Source organism: Daphnia pulex, chromosome 12, assembly GCF_021134715.1.
Source record: "Daphnia pulex isolate KAP4 chromosome 12, ASM2113471v1".
Taxonomy (NCBI): domain Eukaryota; kingdom Metazoa; phylum Arthropoda; class Branchiopoda; order Diplostraca; family Daphniidae; genus Daphnia; species Daphnia pulex.
In genome coordinates this window covers 9,554,128-9,570,815 of record NC_060028.1, presented here as the reverse complement: position 1 = coordinate 9,570,815, position 16,688 = coordinate 9,554,128, and the positions used below count along the sequence as shown (strand labels likewise).

Sequence of the window (16,688 nt, the reverse complement as noted above, 5' to 3'; positions counted from 1 at the left end):
AAAGGCTTATGATAAAGTCATCTAGCGTTAGAAAAAAGAAACGTACAAACAATTCGTTCGTGACTCTCAAAGAGGGTCTGAATTAGAAATGACTCAGACACAGCTTTTAAAGCTAGTAGATTATTAGTAATTATATATTAAAATAAGTGAATTGTCGGGTACCTAGGCACCCGTGGTGAGTGACTGTCACAGCGGAGTGAAGTGGTCCAACTCGTCAGTAAACTCTTTACTGTAACTCAATATATACCACGTATTTAATACCATGATCACACCACACAACTATCATTCCTCCTTCATTGCTCACGTTACATTACCATATCTGGAAAGATGAATTATTGTATATGCAAATTGCTACAATTCTATTCAGTAGTCAATTTTCAATAAAGTGGATGGCTGAACTGAAAGACAATTTTTATAGTATCCTTCTCTTGCTTTTTAAATTAAGGCCGACTAGTCGAGATTTAAATAATAGCAAAATCACTCTCTAAAAAACCACTTTTTACTACTTACTAATTACCATTAATTCATAAATAATGACTACGCCGTCTACGCGAGTCCGTGAAATCTTCGCTTCAACTGTTCAACATGAGTGGCAGACGAATAATTTTCAGCATTAGCTCAACAGCATCCGCATGAATTTCCGTCCTTCACTTGTTTTTCCTGAGTGTGATAACACAACAAACCGAACCACCTGAAATTTCCAAGGTTGCGTGATAATACATGCCTGTTTGGCTGATTATTCAGCGTTTCTGAATTGAAACTTCGATTAATTTCCACAATGAGTGAAGCAGGTGAAGAAATCAACGGAGATTCCCTCAAAGAAAATACACAGCCTTTACGCGAAGACCTGGTAAGTGGTAACTGTAATTTGTAAACATTCTTTTGAATGCATTTCTAGTTTATTAAAAATGCTTTATCACATTAGTGGTACAATGCAGTGTAAATGATTAGAACATGGTTTTTCTTTAATGTGTAAACAACTGTGATTCTGTGTGTATGATTTACAGATTTCCACTGCTGTAAAGTTTTTGCAAAACCCCCGTGTTGCAACTCGTCCCAGGTCAGAAAAAGAATTGTTTTTGCAAAGAAAAGGATTAAACCATGCTGAAATTTCTGCAGCATTTGAGGCCTCTGGAATGAAAGAAACCAAATCAGTATGTCATTTTTATCCAGGCACATATATATTAAAAGGATGGATTCTACGATTTTTTTTTATTGAAGGAGGGAGGTGTAGGACATTACTCTTCAGTTAAAGTAGCCCAACTGCATGAATATAGTCGATCATTGGCACCAGTTGCAACATCAAAATGGAGTATAATCAGGGATATACTAAATGCATCAGTCCTTATAGCAGGAGCTGCATATAGCCTTCATTATTTGTACAGGTAAGAAACAACTATTTATCTAATTTCTTAGTTTGGAAACATTAAGGTTTTTTCTTTTACTTTTAGGCGATTCATAGAGCCTTTTTTATTTGGCCATAAAAAGAAGAAGTCATTGGCAGACACTGTTGAAGAAATGAACAAGAACCTCACTTGTTTAGTCGGCGACGTTTCTGCTGCTGTACAGAATCTATCAGACACAGTTGCTACGCTTCGTTCAAAACAGCACGAACAATCTGAATTGAAGGAGTTAAAAGCTGAAGTGACATCATTGAAAGCCATTTTGTTAGGAAGGTAAAGTGTCATATAAATTTATAATTTTGATTAGTAAGGAATATGTAAAATTATTGGAATTTCATTATTGGAATTTGAAATTCATCAGGCGACAGTTTCCTGCTCCTCCAGCAATCGTGACTGGGCCTCCCTCTATTCCCCCTTGGCAGTTAAGCTCAACTAGTGGAGCAAAACAAGATCTACGTGCTGAACAATCTAACAAGAACAATCAAAGCGATGGCATTTCTCTGTCTTCATCCCCAGAGATCATCTCCGTAGAGGACATGCAAACAAATTCTTCGTCGATGGTGAATGCTGGTTTGAGCTCGGTGTTACCAGCTCGTGGTCCGAGCGAGAGCAGTGAATCCAATAGTGCCGAAATAGTTGAAATGGGAGCTTCTGGCGCATCTGGGGAAGAAGATACAGATTAAATTGCCAATTTTAACCATATTATTAATATTATGCCTGTTGCTTTTGTGTTGGAAAGAAATGTGAAATTTAAATACTTTAGTTGATGGCCTTCAAAAGATGAGCATCGGTGATCGAGTTAAAATTTCAAGCTGTATATCAACTAGTCCATGTATTGACTTTTACTTATTTCGTCGGGTTCGGGGCATTAAGATAAAAAATGGGAAAAGAAGTCTTGTTTTTTTTTGTTTTCTTTTGTTTGGTAGGGTGAGCGATACAAGGGGTAGAAAGGGATGATGTATTCACACACTTCCGAAATGGATAAGATAATCAAAAGAAAGAGACAGAGGAAGAGTATTCACTGTACACAATTAAAGATTGTTGATTCCACCTGGTTAGCCATATTGCTTTCAACAATAAATCTGTCAACTGGAAGAGGAAAGTGTAAGAAGAGAATAGAAGGGTCAACCAATCATGAACAACACGTTTTGTAAGAAGAAAAAAAAATATTGTCGTTAGTCTCTCAGCACACTACACTCCACATCAAATCCATCCAATCGCACACGCGTCATATCAATTGTTGTGTCTGTTAAAGACAAGGCCGGTCGATTACGCAACGAGAAAACTGAGGCCATCTGAGGACCGTTTGTAGTGATACCTATCGGTCAAATAAGGGCTCCTCAGTAGTGTGCAGTTAAGAGTTGTTGATCGACTGGAAACTGATCAAAAGTGAATAAACGCAAGGGAATGAGACTTGGCTGCAGAGGTGATAAGGGAGGTGGGCAGAAGTGAGGGAGCTGGTATGTGCCGGATGAAAATCACAAGTCAGCAAAACTACCAGAGTCGATGCGAGTGCAAGTTCCTGCCGAGAACACTTCGAACGTCCTGCGTGAATCGCAAAGCGTCTAGTACCGGTAGCAGGTTGAGCAGGGCAGTGTCCATTGGATCGGAGAACCAGGATTTGATGGGTATGGCATTGTCGGGATATGACCGATAGGCCGAAGGTGAATTATCCAATATAAATATGGACGACAAGTCCATCGAGATCATTTCTAGGTTCTTGGTATAACTGCCGTAGTCCATGGTGCAGTGCTGTCGATAATAACGCCGCTGCAGCATACCTCTCTGGTTGTCCAACTTATCTGCTACGGCTGCACCGTAAATTTCCATGCTAGCAGTAAAAATCACTAGTGTGTACCATTGTGAAACCTAAATTTAAAGTTACATTAAGCATTGTATCTAACAAATGTCTGAAATATATACATGCTTCACAGGCCTCAGTTTTAAGAAGCCTTAGCAAAGCATATTACCACATCTAGGAAAAAGTCAACATGAGGACGCTTGTGGACAAAAAAACGAACAGGATGCCTGTCAATTGTGACTTTCAACACAAAATCAGGTGGCGTGCCTGGTTTCACTGTTTGCCTAACAACACCATCATGGTGGGAGTGAATCAGAGTTTCATCCAAGTCCAGTACAAGGATTTTCCTCCTTACCATACCTAGAATATTTTTCGAAAGAGTTAGCATTTATTAACAGGTTCTTTCTTGATTGGCAATACTTAGTCTATGCTTTGATAGAGGTGACAGCGGCGATACCTCATACTTGACAGTCTGATGCTGTATAACCTATGAAATAGGAAATGTCATGAAACAAGGATCTAATGCATCAATAAATGCTAATATTACCGCTCTAGTATTTTTGCGAAAAACAAAACAAATGAAAGTCCATATCTTGGAAGCCAACACGAGAAAGGCGCGAAGTCCCATTTGCAACTGTTTCAACATTGGGACGGGATTTGGTCCGCGCATTCATCCGAAATAAAGTGTTAAAATGATTTTAATAAGGGGTAATTTAGGGCCTGTTGCGCGAAATTTCCTTCACTTAAAGTAGTTTACATCGACACTTCTACCGCTGATTCACCGCCATGTTGGAGCTTTAACAGCAGAACAAAATCTAGTCAGAATCGACTCTCCTCTCGTGTCAGTGACATCTGGTAGTGGCGGTTTGCAACAGAACGAAAAATGTTATCTAATATTTCAAAAGGACAACAGCCAAAATTTCCTTTCGTATTGTTTCAAATGCTGTTGTTTAGAACACTGACCTGGATGTAATTTATATGAACTAGAAAATACGAGTATTAAACAGCGGAAGGAAAATTATATGAACGTGTGGTTAGGAGGAGCGTATCACCATTTGCTATAATCAAATTACCATTCAACCTCGGCATTTTTGTCGAGCTAAAATTAAACGAGGCTAGCTCGATCTTTGTCGAGACAAAAGTTAATTTGGCTACCAACTACAAGAATACCTAATAATAGCTCGGATCTATGGGCTCAAATAAGAATGTCAGTGTCTCCATCAGGACAAGATGGATTTTTACACGGTATCCTCCTGGAGTTTTCGACGATTTTAGCACTTTAATAAAAATCAGATTCGAAAGTATTTTAGGAAAAAGAAAGTCGCCTGTGCATGTATAGTATGTCACAATTTCTGTATATAATGTATATCACCCATTCTCCGTACAAGTTTCCGTACACAATAGTGAACACTCGATCAGCATCAATCATTCGATCTCTACAGGGTATACAATTATACACTACAAAAATGAACGAGTACAATGGGACGAGAAACGTGTGTAGTAAACATCAAGGAGTCGTTTTCACCGGTTTGATGTTTGTGGGGGTTGTTGTCGGTAAATGACGATAAATCGTACATACGTCCAATTTCGATATGACGTGATTAAATCGACTACGTTTTACGACTAGCTACCTAATGTATACAAAAATATGATGGAAATGGTAAATTCACAAAAATAAAATAAAATAAAAGTAAGTGCCGCGATCGAATAGTCGTTGAACCGAGAACCCAACTGTTAGCATTTATTGATATTAATATTCTATTTCCTTGATTTCGATGAACACATAAAAAAACGAAGGAAATTGTGGATTCCGCGTGAAAATACAGGAGAGTCGAAGACAACTATTAATATAAATTATACAATAGAAATCTAGAAAAGAAGAAGAAAATGAAAAATCAATTGAATTCGTAACTACCAATAAAATTTTTTAAATCCTCCTCCGCTAAAACAGGATTACGAGCTATATGATACGATACGATTAGGTCACTGGGAAGGGGTGGGGGTTCTGAAACACATGCGTGTTTTGTTTTTATGCCTACGACTTTTCAAATAATTACAAAAAAGGTTTAAAAAATTAAATCCCATGGACGACATTCACTAAATATACGTACAAAGGCCAGGTTAAACGGGCAAAGTTCAACAGGCTCGTGTCATTCCTTGTACATATATGTGCAATAAATCAGCTTTTTAATACGCTTTTGGTGGTGTGAAGACAGATGCAGTAGAAGAGTTTCAATGTTCTTCCATCGCCTCCGTCTTCCCGAATATCAAACTGCTATTGTTGTTACGTTTCTAAAGCTTCGTTCACACTACAGCCTTTTTAAGCGTTTTACGTTTACGTAAAGGGTTTAAGCAACCGTTTTTCACAACGGAAAGCCAGTTGGCGTTGGCTTAACGAAAATACGTTATACGTAATACGTAAAACGGCTGAGTGTGAACGAAGCTTAATAAGACTGTTGACGGAACATGGCGCTGATTTCTTCGATCGTCTTGTTCTTAGTTTCCGGCACTTTCTTCCAGGTGAACCAACTAAAGAAGGCCAAGAATGCCGCGAAAATGATGAAGACGTAAGGGCCTAATGCTTCCTGCAATACAAAAACAAACAAGAAAATTAAGACAATAACACCGCGGACATTGTTTCACCGTGTAAAACCTGAATAGGGAGGAATCCAAGACCGACAATGAAATTGGCAACCCAGTTGACGGTGACGGCAATGGCGGTGGCCATGGGACGAGCCGAAGAATTGAACAGTTCCGTGACGAGGAACCAAGGGATGGAGCCAGGGCCGGTTGCGAAGAATACCACGTAGATGATAATCAAGACGATACTAAAGTATGCCAACCATGCTGCCACATCCTATTAATAACGCGAAAAATTAAATTCTTTTCCAGCATCAATCAAGCATTTTACGCCTGAAATCACAAGTAGTAGTTACCTTTAGCGCCAAGCAGACGGTCAGAAGAATGACGTCAAACATCATGCCAACCAAACCAATCAACATGAGAGTTTTGCGACCGGCCTTTTCGATGATAGCTAGAGAGACGACAGTCATCAGCACGTTCATGCCTCCCATGCCCAGAGTGGCGTATTGCGAAGTTTCGGCGCTCAAACCGGCTGAAATGAAGATGTCGGTAGAAAAGTACATAACCTGCGTGAAAAAGATTGATCAGAGTTTAAGTTTGCCATTGACCAAAACAAAAAGGTAGGTTTTTCTAGAAATTACAGCGTTGATTCCGGAGAGTTGTTGAGCCAACATCATCATGACGGCAATAATCATTGGAGCGCGTAGAGCCGGGTTGCTCAGCATCTCATTCAAAGTGGTTTTGGGGACCAGTTTCATAGCTTCGTATTCGGCGCGCATTTCGTCCATCTCGTCGTGCACTTCTAGAGTACCTCGCAGCCAGGTCAAAGCTAGATGATTGGAAATGGCGCCTTTAGCATTCTAAATAACGGGATTGCTGTCTGGCTGTCCAGCTGATTGACTTCATTAGAATACTGACCTCTTTGGGCCTCGATCTCTTTGCCCTTGTTCAACAGCGTGTATTTGGGTGATTCCGGGCAGAATGGCAGAGCAATCAGTTGATAGATGGCCGGAACGAGGGTCAAACCGAGCAGGATGGGCCACAGAGTCGGGGTGCCGAGCAGGGATTCCATACCCAAAATTTGTGACACCAAGATAGAAATGGTCACTACCAATTGGTAGACAGTGCCCACCTAAACCAGAAAGAAAAAAAAATTAATTATACCGTAAACCGGAGTTCTCAAGATGTGAAAGTTATTCAATTTAGAAAAAAAAAATAAAAATAAAAATGAATGCCATGTATGACTCACAGCGCCTCGCAAGTGGACGGGCGAGATCTCGGAGAGATACATGGGAGCCAAACCGCCGTTGAGACCGCAATTGATTCCGATGAATAACCGTCCAGCAATAAGCATTTCGTAGGAGTTGGCGGTTTTAGTGAAACCTTCCAGCAGACCGCCGATAATGGCAAACACATTGTTGAAAAGCAGAGCTCCTTTCCTAAGGATAAAGAAAATATCGAGTCTTGAAAAAATATCGAATCGATCAATCGTTTTTCGCCACAAACCTGCCCATGCGTTCAGCCAAGATGCCAGTCAGAGACCCACCAATAATACCGCCGATGCAGAAAACTGACACGGCCCATGACCAAATGAGAGTAACGGCTGGTGATGACAACGCCTCGCCTGTTCGATTGTAGTGCGAGTCATTGATCCACGTTCGGATAAGCTATTACGAAAAAAGAAAAATGCATTTGAATGAAACATTTTCGAAACGAATGGAAATTTTTAAAAAATTATGAATTACCTCTCCAGGTGAGTTGACTACACCGATATTATAACCATGTTGGAAGGCCGAGCCCAAGGCCGCAGCCGCAATGGCAAACGCCAATCTTCCGTTCAAACCCTACAAGGGAAAGAAGACAATAACGGCATTGTTAAAGATGGTGAAGGCACATTCTTAAGTAGGCAATCATTTCCCCAGTAAAAGAGCCATCCCGTCAACAGGTAATCGGCAGAGGGATTCAAGGATGAATCTTCAGGAGACAGATGTAACAACCTTGATAACAACATGGGCACACTTCCTTTTCTTCTGATAAAGAGGAGATGAAAAAGACGAAGTGGAAGTCGACGGCACGGAAAAACAGTATAGTAGCGGGATCAAGGAAAAGAGCGGACGAGAGTTTGTCTTGGTCTCGTGGACGACCTTCAGCGTGAGCTAAAGACGTCACGTCGATGTAGTATCGATCCGCCAGGACTTCACGTAGACCAATTCGTCTTCCACAACTTGTGAACCTTCTAGGGCTTTTTTGTTTGAAACAACGCAGTTGCTTTGATGCACTTGTTGACGATGATCCTCCGAATAAAATACTGACATATTGTCATCGAATGAATCTTAATAATGGCAAGGCTCTCAATCACCTGTAAAGTGGTAGCCATTGGCTTGCTAGCTATTTTCTAAATGCTAACGGATGAAGCCAATAGAGGAAGTCCTGTTTGGATAGAAAGGGCGTCCGCGAGCCGTGGAATCTTATCGAATAGATCGACTGTCACGCCAATACTGACTTCAGATTCGGGACTACCGATCGCCTTTTATAACGGAGCACAACATTGCGCAGAGAACAGGACGTCGGCGTCGACGTGATAGAGCTCTCGTGGACTACTCTGCACGTAGAGGGCGATTCCATTGATCCTACTTATCCAGTTTACTATATTGCAACTGGAATCCTCAGTTTTCGTCATTCTCTTGACTCAGCCTCAGCATGTTACTTATCGCCATCATTCAGTCAGCAAAAAAAATGTTAGCGCTTGTAAAAGTAACCAATCACAAAGAATGTTTGGTCACTCGTAAGTTTCTAATGAGAAAAAGGGGATTCCTAGTTATCAGCCACCACATTTTCAACAGAATAAGCGCCCGGTATGCGGGTCTACTGATAATGGTTACACACTATACCCAACCTATTTAACATTCTAAGCCGAGATGCAGTTACTTCGGGAATAAATTTAAAAAACAAAAAATCAGTCGTGATCAGGATGGTAGAGCGTGATTGAGAACCTGTTAGCTTTCGGAAAGCTTTCCTGGAAATACGTACGGATCACGCAATAGGCATAGGACACGCAATAGATTTCTCAAGTTGAAAAATTTAAAATCGGTGGCGTGGATTAAGTTTATCATATTGCTACAACATAGACTAATAGACTGTTCTAGTTGCGTCAGAAGAAAGTGGGTGCGTCGTGACGTCAAAGTACAGGATTGGTCGACGCCGAAGACAAGCCCCCCGCCTCGTGACTCCCGGCGACGCCAAAAATTCAGTCGATACCATTTATGAGACGCAATAAGGATGCCGATTTTTATAGCGGTTCGCAAAAAAACCCGAAATTCAAAGCTTCCGTTTTGAGTCCCACTAGAATGATTTGAAAGAAAATGAGAGGTGTCTTCGTTACGGCCAACATCCTCTCTCCGCATCAAGGATTGTTCTGGATTAAAAAACTGTGTGATGTGTGGCGCGACCGGATAGTCGGATGGAATTACATTCGTGAAATAGTCACGACTTGATGCATGCTCAGCTTTCGCCTCGGCGAATTCAACAGTATACTTGCTACTTTCTATAACCATGCCAACAAACGCCAGCCGAATTAACATTTTAAATTGTGGGCGAAAAAAACAGGACATCGTTAATAAGTTTACCTGCATTGAAAAGCGAAACGTTGGATAATATTCCCTTAACAGCAAAGGATTAGTTCGCGACGCCAAGTCAAGAGCTTATTAGTCCAAAGGTTTCGGGATTCAGGTAAAAAAAAAATGAGCGCGAATTCAAACACTATCGGACTCCGGGACTAGCGACAGAGAACTGCTTAAGTCCCTTGAAGAAAACCAGTCACGACAAGTCGAAAAAGCTGTAGACCATGTCAAACCCATTTCTGTCGAATGCGGAGAGAGAAAAAACGCTCAAGGTAAAGGTAAGGTAGAAACGAACAGCAAAAGTTTTAATTAACAGTGCTCAAGAAGCCTTCAAGGCACCCTTTCTCTCGTTCTTTGAATCTAGCATTCAAACCGACTCCTCCTCAAATAAAACTCGTGTTCACAGACGGACGCAGAACGCCTTTCCGATGAAGAGGAAACCCGTAAAAGGAAAGTTTGTTGTTTTTGTGCGTGCCCGTTTTCGAATTTTCGTATTTCGGTGGTTCTTCGGGAAAGTTTTCACGTTTCGACTCGGAAGACATCTAACGGCACGGAAATCAGTTATGCTGAATACCGGGACTACCGGGACTACCAGGACCCGGGACTACCAGGACCCGGGACTGAACGCCACGTCGTAAATAATTAGAACACGTACATGACGTCGTCAACCATACGAGCCGAAAAGGAATGTAGCAAACAGTTAAAATGACACGTGTGATCTCGTAAGAATTTAACGTTCCAGCTTACCTTATCTCCTAGGCCCATATTAGAGCGGAATAATCACTAGGCGACTAAAAAAAAAAGTAGCCAAACGAATGTAATGCTCCCACGTGAAGAAACGCGCGAGTAAAGTTGGGCAGCAGACGGCGTCTAAAACCGAATCAATAGAACGCGGGAGTGTCGTGCTTCGCGCAGAACACCCCTAATCGATAAAGCTCTATAAGTTTAGGGGATCAGGCAGAGTAGAGCAGCTAGATTTTTGTACCCTAACTACGACGTTATGTCTTCTTCTTTTTTGGCTTTTTTTTCCTTTCAAACTAAAATAGTTTGAACAATTCCGCTTTGGAAAATTGGAGAAACACCGCAATAAAATTCTAAATCTTAGCTTTAGCTGCTGTTAACCCGCCTGCGCTAAAACGACGCTCGAAGGAATAGGACGTGTTATACAACGGCCAGGGATAAATCTGCTGTGAAATGCTGAACGGTCAAAATATGAAATGAAACCGTTATGCACGCAGCTTCGCTCGAACTGTGTAGAGTTACACTAATCGACTAGCTCACACTATTCTTTATCTCATGAAAAAAAAATAACGCTCAGAGATCGAATAGTTCGTTTCAAAGGGCATTCAAACACAACCTCAGAGAGCGTGCACGGTGGTAAATGTGCCCATTTAAAAAAGCTGTATCACTCGGGTCGGATGCATTGCTCTTTTGTAGGTCACGCGTTCGATTTCTACTCCTCGTCTTTCCTGCTCAATTTCAAAATATTATTCTGAACTTTTTATGGAAAAACAATAACAATAAAAAAATTTGAAATAAATTTGTCCTTTCCAGACTTCATTATCGCCCCTTATTAATCAAGTTCAAAAAGGAGAAAACCGTTGATATGCGGTGACGGGTGATTGACATGGCTCAACCACAAGATAACAAATCTTAGACGAACGACGACAACGGAAAAATTGAACCCCAAGCTTATGTCATTTTCGAGACGACGGATGAAAATGAAATTTAAAAAAAGATTTGGAAATTCAAAACAAACAAGTCAAGGACGACGAGAGCTTTCAATCAAATTTTTTCCTGCCACGGTTTTTATCTGGTCCACTAATAAAATTCGGCGATTAAGATTTCCTTTGGTTAAAGTTCGTATTGGATTCTCGCCTTTCTACTATCTTAATTGCACTCGATACGAATGTTGTAAATAGGATCCCAGTTGCCAACGTCCTTTAAGAGTAGCTCTTAATAGAGAGTAGTAAAACGCTAGCCAGTCGCAAATTTGCAAGAATGACAGACGTTTTGCCATCGTCGTCCAAGAGTTTTTAGAAGGATAGACAGCTGGGAGTTGAGTGAAACGTGATCGAGTTGTGTACTTGATCAAACAATCGGCTCTGTTTATTTATTAGGATAACATGGCCTTTCAGTGGATTACTGTGGCCAAACTCCAGTTTCGCTGGAGCATCAATCAGCTGACATATTAGGTAACTTGTTACTAATATCTCTGTCTAGACAACCCCCTTTTCAAGGTCCCCCCCCCCCCAAATTGGAAGTATTGGCGCCGCGCTAGTCTCTGCGAAATCAGCAAATGCTAGAATCCAACAAGGTCGACGATTACACGCAATGGGTTGGTCTTCGGACGTCATGTAAGAAAAACGGAAATATCGAAAAGAAGAAAAAAATGTTCAGAGCACGAGGCCAAGATGTTCTGATGCACGAAAATGAAGGGCTATTTTTAAGACCCAACACAAGCATCTGTAGCTGGAAGAATCGACTCATAAGTATAAAAGGGGAAAATTAAAAAAGAAAGTGACATATGCTTGATGGATCAAGTTCTTAATTCGACGGGGGGGAGTCATGCGGCGATGGATTGTTAACTCTTAATGCGGAACGAATGAATAGGTATTTGGGAAACGGGAATCACAAGAGCGGTGTGGTGCAACGCGCGAATACCCCCTCGTGATTCCAACTTAAAAATAGTCTTCAAGACCAGTCGACGATCGTGTGCACTCGTCCAAGGTCATGCGTGTCTCGTCAAAGGTGTTTCACCGCTTACAGACGGGAGAAAATAGAATAGAGTTAGGGAAATTTCGACTTACAATGTCATGCCGGTATCGACGTTCATAGATCGGTGACCCCAGATCGGACATGGAAGATCGGGTGGATGCATCGCCTCCTTCGCCCGGCAATTGTAGCAAGGTCAGCGGCCGTCGTTCTTCCAACCCACTCAGGGTTGTGTCGACTCCAGTCCCGATGGCCATGTAATCGTCCTGATCCATTTCTTGAGTTCCTTCCTTTTTGGCGATCGAAGTTGCAAACAAGTGGACACCGGGCTGATTGAATCAACGTACACACAATGAGAAAGTTGAATTAAATAGGAAATAAGCAATTGAAACAACACGTTTTTTTTTCTTTTTCTTAGGGGCTTAGCGGATGTGTTTCGTCCGCTAGCCGACTCGCCAATGTCTGCTGGCTAGAGAGTCTCGCAGCGCCTCTTCTACTCCTTCACGAGGTAAAAATAGATTCTCCTTCCTTCGTTCACCCGCTCTTTTTTTATTTTGATAGTGTTCCAGACACACATAGTTTCCCACTGCTATTTTTCCCTACTCTACTAGGGTGTTTTTTTTTGTTGTCCAGATCTTAAACAATCGGGTTCCTTTAGTAAACCTGCAAGTTCCTTCACAACACGTGCTGGTTCCGGAAACTCAAAAATGTTAATATTGCCACAAAGAAAGAAGTGCCAAAATGAACTAAAGACAAACGCGCCGGGAGATCCTAGTCATCCGCCTAACGCACGTGAGTCGCCGACGACGCTGACGTCACGTTTCTTTTTCCAAGAAAACCCAGATGTTCCATCGGCAAGTCTCATGCGATTTCTCCATCAATCTACACCCAAAGGAAATTCCGACGACGACATTGATTCCTAGTTAAGTCTTATTTTTTTTCATTTCTTTGGATTTTCAGCATTCTGTATTGGATGCACAATGACCTAATAAAAGTAGAGGAGGTTATCAGCAAACGACAAGTGAAATATGTTATTTAAAAAATAGGTCTTATCTAATGAACACAAGTGGAAGGATTCACTGAGAGTTATTTGGCTGCTCTGTTTTTTGTGCGAAATGAATGTTGCAGGGATGAAACCCGTGGAAAATCCGACCGGGTTTTCTCTCTCTCTGCAGGATAACAAACAACGAAACATATCTTCTGGATACAACACCTTAATATCTGCACTGGTGCGGGAGAAAAAAAGAAAGGAAAAACTTAAATAATAACAAGGAACTTTTGAAATGCAAAATTTGGGGAGAGAGAGAGAGAGAGATTGTTCATCCTCATGGTTGAGTCGGTGAAGCCGAGTTGCGATCTTCCTCAGTTGAATCGGATGACTTGAGATTAATACGACTTCGTTGAAATGATTGACAGTGTTTCAGCGATTGACGCTTGTTACAGAACCAAACGCGCACAACATCACGTTCATAACCAATTTCTTGTGCGATGCTGTTGATTTCACGACCTACCGATCCGAAACATTATTAGAAACGCCAAACTAAATTAAATTTGTTACTGAAAAATTTGAGAAAAGAACCTGATGGATGTGAGCTTTGCTCGAAGCGACTATTGAGTACGACAAGTGCTTCCGGACTAAAGAAAGTTCGCCGCTTGCGGATTTTGCCAATAGCCGAAATATTGATGAAATCCATCCCAGCGATTTGCTGTAGATTGCCTTGTTGATGCTTCTCTTCTGCCTCACGCAGCCAATTTTCAAGCACTGGTCGAATCTTTAAGGCACTGCGTGGAGTAATATCCAATTTCTCAAACCTTCAAAGATAAACAACAAGCTCAATCATAAATCATAGCAATAATTATTCTTCTTAAAAATTACCTGCAAATTGCAGATTGACTGTATGCTGGACCTTCTGTAGCGCAGAGAGCTTGTCCAACTTGCGTTTGCGTCAAACCTAAGACTAGCCGGCGAACCTTGAATGTGCGAGCAAACTCCCGGATATCTTCCAAGTCTATACCGTCTACTATGTTTGACGTCGACTGTTTGATGGTCGGTTGGCCTACACATAAAGTTCAATAATGTGATTTAACTAATGATTAATGACAAAATGTTAGTGAACTTACAGAGATCTTCGGTAGAGTCCGGTAAACAGTGAGGAGAAGGCATGGGTTGCTGAATTGACGGAGTGGCTTTCGGCAGAGGTGAGGCAGCTGAAGGCCCCGATCCTGAACACGTCGGGTGATTGTTCACTAAGTAGCAAAAATGGGTTAGTAATATTTGTACGAAATTTAACGTTTCGTATCAAACGAACCTGTGGTAGAGTGACATGGACTAGATTTCACTTGTATTGTCGTGGCAGCCGAAGTAATAATTCCATCGTTAATTAGTCCATTCACAGGGAGTGTTGCTGTATTTCCCTTATTGCTTTCGTTTGCCTTAAGGAGCGAATAATTTATTGGAGATTCCGGCAGTGGCAGAGGCTGAGTCAACAGGTTCGGATTCAACCCAGTATCCAAATTCATGAAAGTATTATTTCTGGGACCTGACAGTGGGTCACTTGTAATTATTGGCGAGAAACTTTCTGGATAACTGGCTACAACTGTCTGAATAGCCATTCCTAAATAAGAAAAGAAAGAATTGAATTCAAGTTTGTATCGACAATTTATCGACAAAAGAACGTTACCTTGAGGTGTAGGAACCAACACCTGAAATGCTCGCGTGTTGGGAGGAAATTGCTGATCAGGAAGACCCAATACTTGCTGTGCCCCCAGTTGAGTACCAAGAGGGGGCACAGGAATGTGAGGGGAAAATGAGTTTTGCAGCATATTCTTGTACACATCAAACATATTCGAGTTAGACACATTGACTGCTGAGGTGGAAATGGATGATGTTAGGTTAGTCAATTTTTGCAACGCAGAAAGAGGATCTTCACTAGCTTGCAGATTTTGATTCATTTCAGATTCCTGGCATCCTTCAACATTATTTGGCTCTTCGTTTGGCTCTTCATAGGTCTCTTCATCATCATCAGTTTCTTCAAATTCACCTTCTTGATTGAGGTTTTCTTCCACAGTAGTTTCCATTTCTTGGGCACAATTATCTTGGCAATACTCTTGTCCTGCTGGTGGGGGCAAATTTCCATTTTGAGTTGCAGGAGAATTTGGCCGTAAATCTACAGCTTCTTGTTGGTAAGGTGCGAATTGGGGAAGAAAACCTTGAGCTTGTGGAATATTTTGAACACATAAGGGACCAAAATTCATTGGATTGTTAATCACTTGAAACAATTGCAATCCCTGAGGTGTTTCAATCGCTTGATAACACTGAGGTGATGGTTGCTGGATGTTTGGTGTTATCGCCAAATATGTCATCCCATTTTGATTAATGCAAGTATAGGCTTGTCCTGGAGGGGTAACAAACTGTTGATTGGGGAGGCAAAAGTCCATCCCCTGATGGATCCCCTGAACACTATTTTGAAACTGCTGAAATCCTGGACCATAAACATATTGAACATTTTGCTGTAACCCCCCTTGAGGTAACCCATACCCTACTGTTTGAATTGCTGGTTGGCCATTGGACAGCACGTTGAAATTCAAATTATTACTGTTCATCGTGTGATTGCTTGCTATTTGAGATTGCATAGACACGATGCATGAAAACCCAACGCTTCATGGAAATTAACAAAATATACGTCGGTTCACATGTGAAACAGTGGCACATTAACTTTCAGTCTATCAACAAAGTATTACACGCAAACAATGGACTGTCGACCGCGTCTTCTGCTTAACATCAACGCTGCAGCAATGCCAAGTCCAACAACTGAACATATAAAATAAGCATAAGAAGAGTAGTTTTTCTTCTTATTTCTCAAGTTATAATGTAGGATATAACATTAACACAATAAATTATACAAATTACATAAAGTATTAATAAACTGAAATAATTTCATGGAATAATTTATTGGAACAAGAACCCAACAAAGGCCAAAGGGAAGGGAACCTATATAATGTTACACAAGGAAAAATTTGTAAATTACGTAAAACCTAGTAAAGCTTTAAAAAAAACATACATAATTTATTTTAATTTAATTTACCAGTTATCATAAAAAGTGTTCTCCAATAATATCATAATCATTAACTTTCTTCAAATTTAGTCATAGTTTACTGTACTGCCGGCCCACTAAAAAAACAACTCAAAAAGTATAAACTTGCCAACGTTAACGTTTTTTTCCTCGTTCCCCAATGTAATTTATGGAGGCGGGACTTATGCACACTTGTTTTAACTGAATGAAACTACTGAGTACTGACGTCAAATAATCTAGCCAATGGTTAAGGAACGCTTACCTAAACTCCGCCTTGGAAACATTTATTCCTTCCTGCAGGAGTGCGTCGGTCGGAAATGAGCCCATTCATCAGTTGGTCGTTCCGATGGAACGTTGTTTCCTATTTTCCTTGGCCATGATTTTTTTTAGTTGGTTTCAGTATTATTGCTGGCCACTGAGAAGAACTCGTGCATTTCTAAAACGTCAAATGAAATTTGATGAGCAAATCAGAAAAATCAAATGAACCCAAAAA

General features: G+C 40.9%; 4 protein-coding genes across 7 annotated transcripts; 1 reads left to right on the top strand and 3 right to left on the bottom strand.

Moving 5' to 3' along the window:
* Nucleotides 1–73: 73 nt before the first annotated feature.
* Nucleotides 74–2,295, top strand: LOC124210051 (peroxisomal membrane protein PEX14-like). Its single transcript, XM_046608347.1, has 5 exons — nucleotides 74–850; nucleotides 1,008–1,154; nucleotides 1,222–1,385; nucleotides 1,452–1,676; nucleotides 1,765–2,295. The coding sequence occupies exons 1-5, from the start codon at nucleotides 779–781 to the stop codon at nucleotides 2,084–2,086; spliced, it is 930 nt and encodes a 309-aa protein (XP_046464303.1). The 5' UTR covers nucleotides 74–778; the 3' UTR covers nucleotides 2,087–2,295.
* On the bottom strand, nucleotides 2,221–4,053 carry LOC124210052 (CTD nuclear envelope phosphatase 1-like). Its single transcript, XM_046608348.1, has 4 exons — nucleotides 3,752–4,053; nucleotides 3,625–3,691; nucleotides 3,374–3,564; nucleotides 2,221–3,272 (listed from the first exon to the last, which is right to left on the bottom strand). The coding sequence occupies exons 1-4, from the start codon at nucleotides 3,872–3,874 to the stop codon at nucleotides 2,898–2,900; spliced, it is 756 nt and encodes a 251-aa protein (XP_046464304.1). The 5' UTR covers nucleotides 3,875–4,053; the 3' UTR covers nucleotides 2,221–2,897.
* Nucleotides 4,054–4,543: 490 nt separating this feature from the next.
* LOC124210046 (solute carrier family 2, facilitated glucose transporter member 1-like) lies at nucleotides 4,544–12,603 on the bottom strand. Of its 4 annotated transcripts, none has more exons than XM_046608337.1 (10): nucleotides 12,218–12,603; nucleotides 7,533–7,631; nucleotides 7,294–7,454; nucleotides 7,037–7,226; nucleotides 6,706–6,919; nucleotides 6,429–6,616; nucleotides 6,141–6,353; nucleotides 5,858–6,061; nucleotides 5,649–5,789; nucleotides 4,544–5,496 (listed from the first exon to the last, which is right to left on the bottom strand). In XM_046608337.1, exons 1-9 carry the CDS (start codon nucleotides 12,395–12,397, stop codon nucleotides 5,649–5,651), a joined length of 1,590 nt encoding a protein of 529 aa, XP_046464293.1. In that variant the 5' UTR covers nucleotides 12,398–12,603; the 3' UTR covers nucleotides 4,544–5,496. The 4 variants fall into 4 exon arrangements, with proteins under 4 accessions (XP_046464293.1, XP_046464295.1, XP_046464296.1 ...); XM_046608339.1 differs by lacking the exon at nucleotides 12,218–12,603 and adding an exon at nucleotides 10,155–10,668; XM_046608340.1 differs by lacking the exon at nucleotides 12,218–12,603 and adding an exon at nucleotides 9,414–9,596.
* A 144-nt stretch (nucleotides 12,604–12,747) lies between these two features.
* On the bottom strand, nucleotides 12,748–16,288 carry LOC124210043 (POU domain, class 6, transcription factor 2-like). Its single transcript, XM_046608332.1, has 6 exons — nucleotides 14,804–16,288; nucleotides 14,432–14,737; nucleotides 14,244–14,369; nucleotides 13,999–14,179; nucleotides 13,702–13,934; nucleotides 12,748–13,629 (listed from the first exon to the last, which is right to left on the bottom strand). The coding sequence occupies exons 1-6, from the start codon at nucleotides 15,753–15,755 to the stop codon at nucleotides 13,448–13,450; spliced, it is 1,980 nt and encodes a 659-aa protein (XP_046464288.1). The 5' UTR covers nucleotides 15,756–16,288; the 3' UTR covers nucleotides 12,748–13,447.
* Between the last annotated feature and the right edge of the window lie 400 nt (nucleotides 16,289–16,688).

What these genes read in the sequence shown, in the direction of transcription:
- LOC124210046 (XM_046608337.1), bottom strand. Translation starts at nt 12,397, where the DNA reads ATGGATCAGGACGATTACATGGCCATCGGGACTGGAGTCGACACAACC. An exon ending in CCGTCTGCTTGGCGCTAAAG is followed by an intron (nt 6,062 to 6,140) that starts GTAACTACTACT and finishes CGTTATTAATAG; the next exon opens with GATGTGGCAGCATGGTTGGC. An exon ending in TTGGATTCCTCCCTATTCAG is followed by an intron (nt 5,790 to 5,857) that starts GTTTTACACGGT and finishes TTTGTATTGCAG; the next exon opens with GAAGCATTAGGCCCTTACGT.
- LOC124210052 (XM_046608348.1), bottom strand. Translation starts at nt 3,874, where the DNA reads ATGCGCGGACCAAATCCCGTCCCAATGTTGAAACAGTTGCAAATGGGA. An exon ending in TCTATCAAAGCATAGACTAA is followed by an intron (nt 3,565 to 3,624) that starts GTATTGCCAATC and finishes AAAATATTCTAG; the next exon opens with GTATGGTAAGGAGGAAAATC. An exon ending in TTGACTTTTTCCTAGATGTG is followed by an intron (nt 3,273 to 3,373) that starts GTAATATGCTTT and finishes CTTTAAATTTAG; the next exon opens with GTTTCACAATGGTACACACT.
- LOC124210043 (XM_046608332.1), bottom strand. Translation starts at nt 15,755, where the DNA reads ATGCAATCTCAAATAGCAAGCAATCACACGATGAACAGTAATAATTTG. An exon ending in TCCATGTCACTCTACCACAG is followed by an intron (nt 14,370 to 14,431) that starts GTTCGTTTGATA and finishes TTTGCTACTTAG; the next exon opens with TGAACAATCACCCGACGTGT. An exon ending in GCAAAGCTCACATCCATCAG is followed by an intron (nt 13,630 to 13,701) that starts GTTCTTTTCTCA and finishes TCGGATCGGTAG; the next exon opens with GTCGTGAAATCAACAGCATC.
- LOC124210051 (XM_046608347.1), top strand. Translation starts at nt 779, where the DNA reads ATGAGTGAAGCAGGTGAAGAAATCAACGGAGATTCCCTCAAAGAAAAT. An exon ending in AGCCTTTACGCGAAGACCTG is followed by an intron (nt 851 to 1,007) that starts GTAAGTGGTAAC and finishes TATGATTTACAG; the next exon opens with ATTTCCACTGCTGTAAAGTT. An exon ending in GAATGAAAGAAACCAAATCA is followed by an intron (nt 1,155 to 1,221) that starts GTATGTCATTTT and finishes TTTTTATTGAAG; the next exon opens with GAGGGAGGTGTAGGACATTA.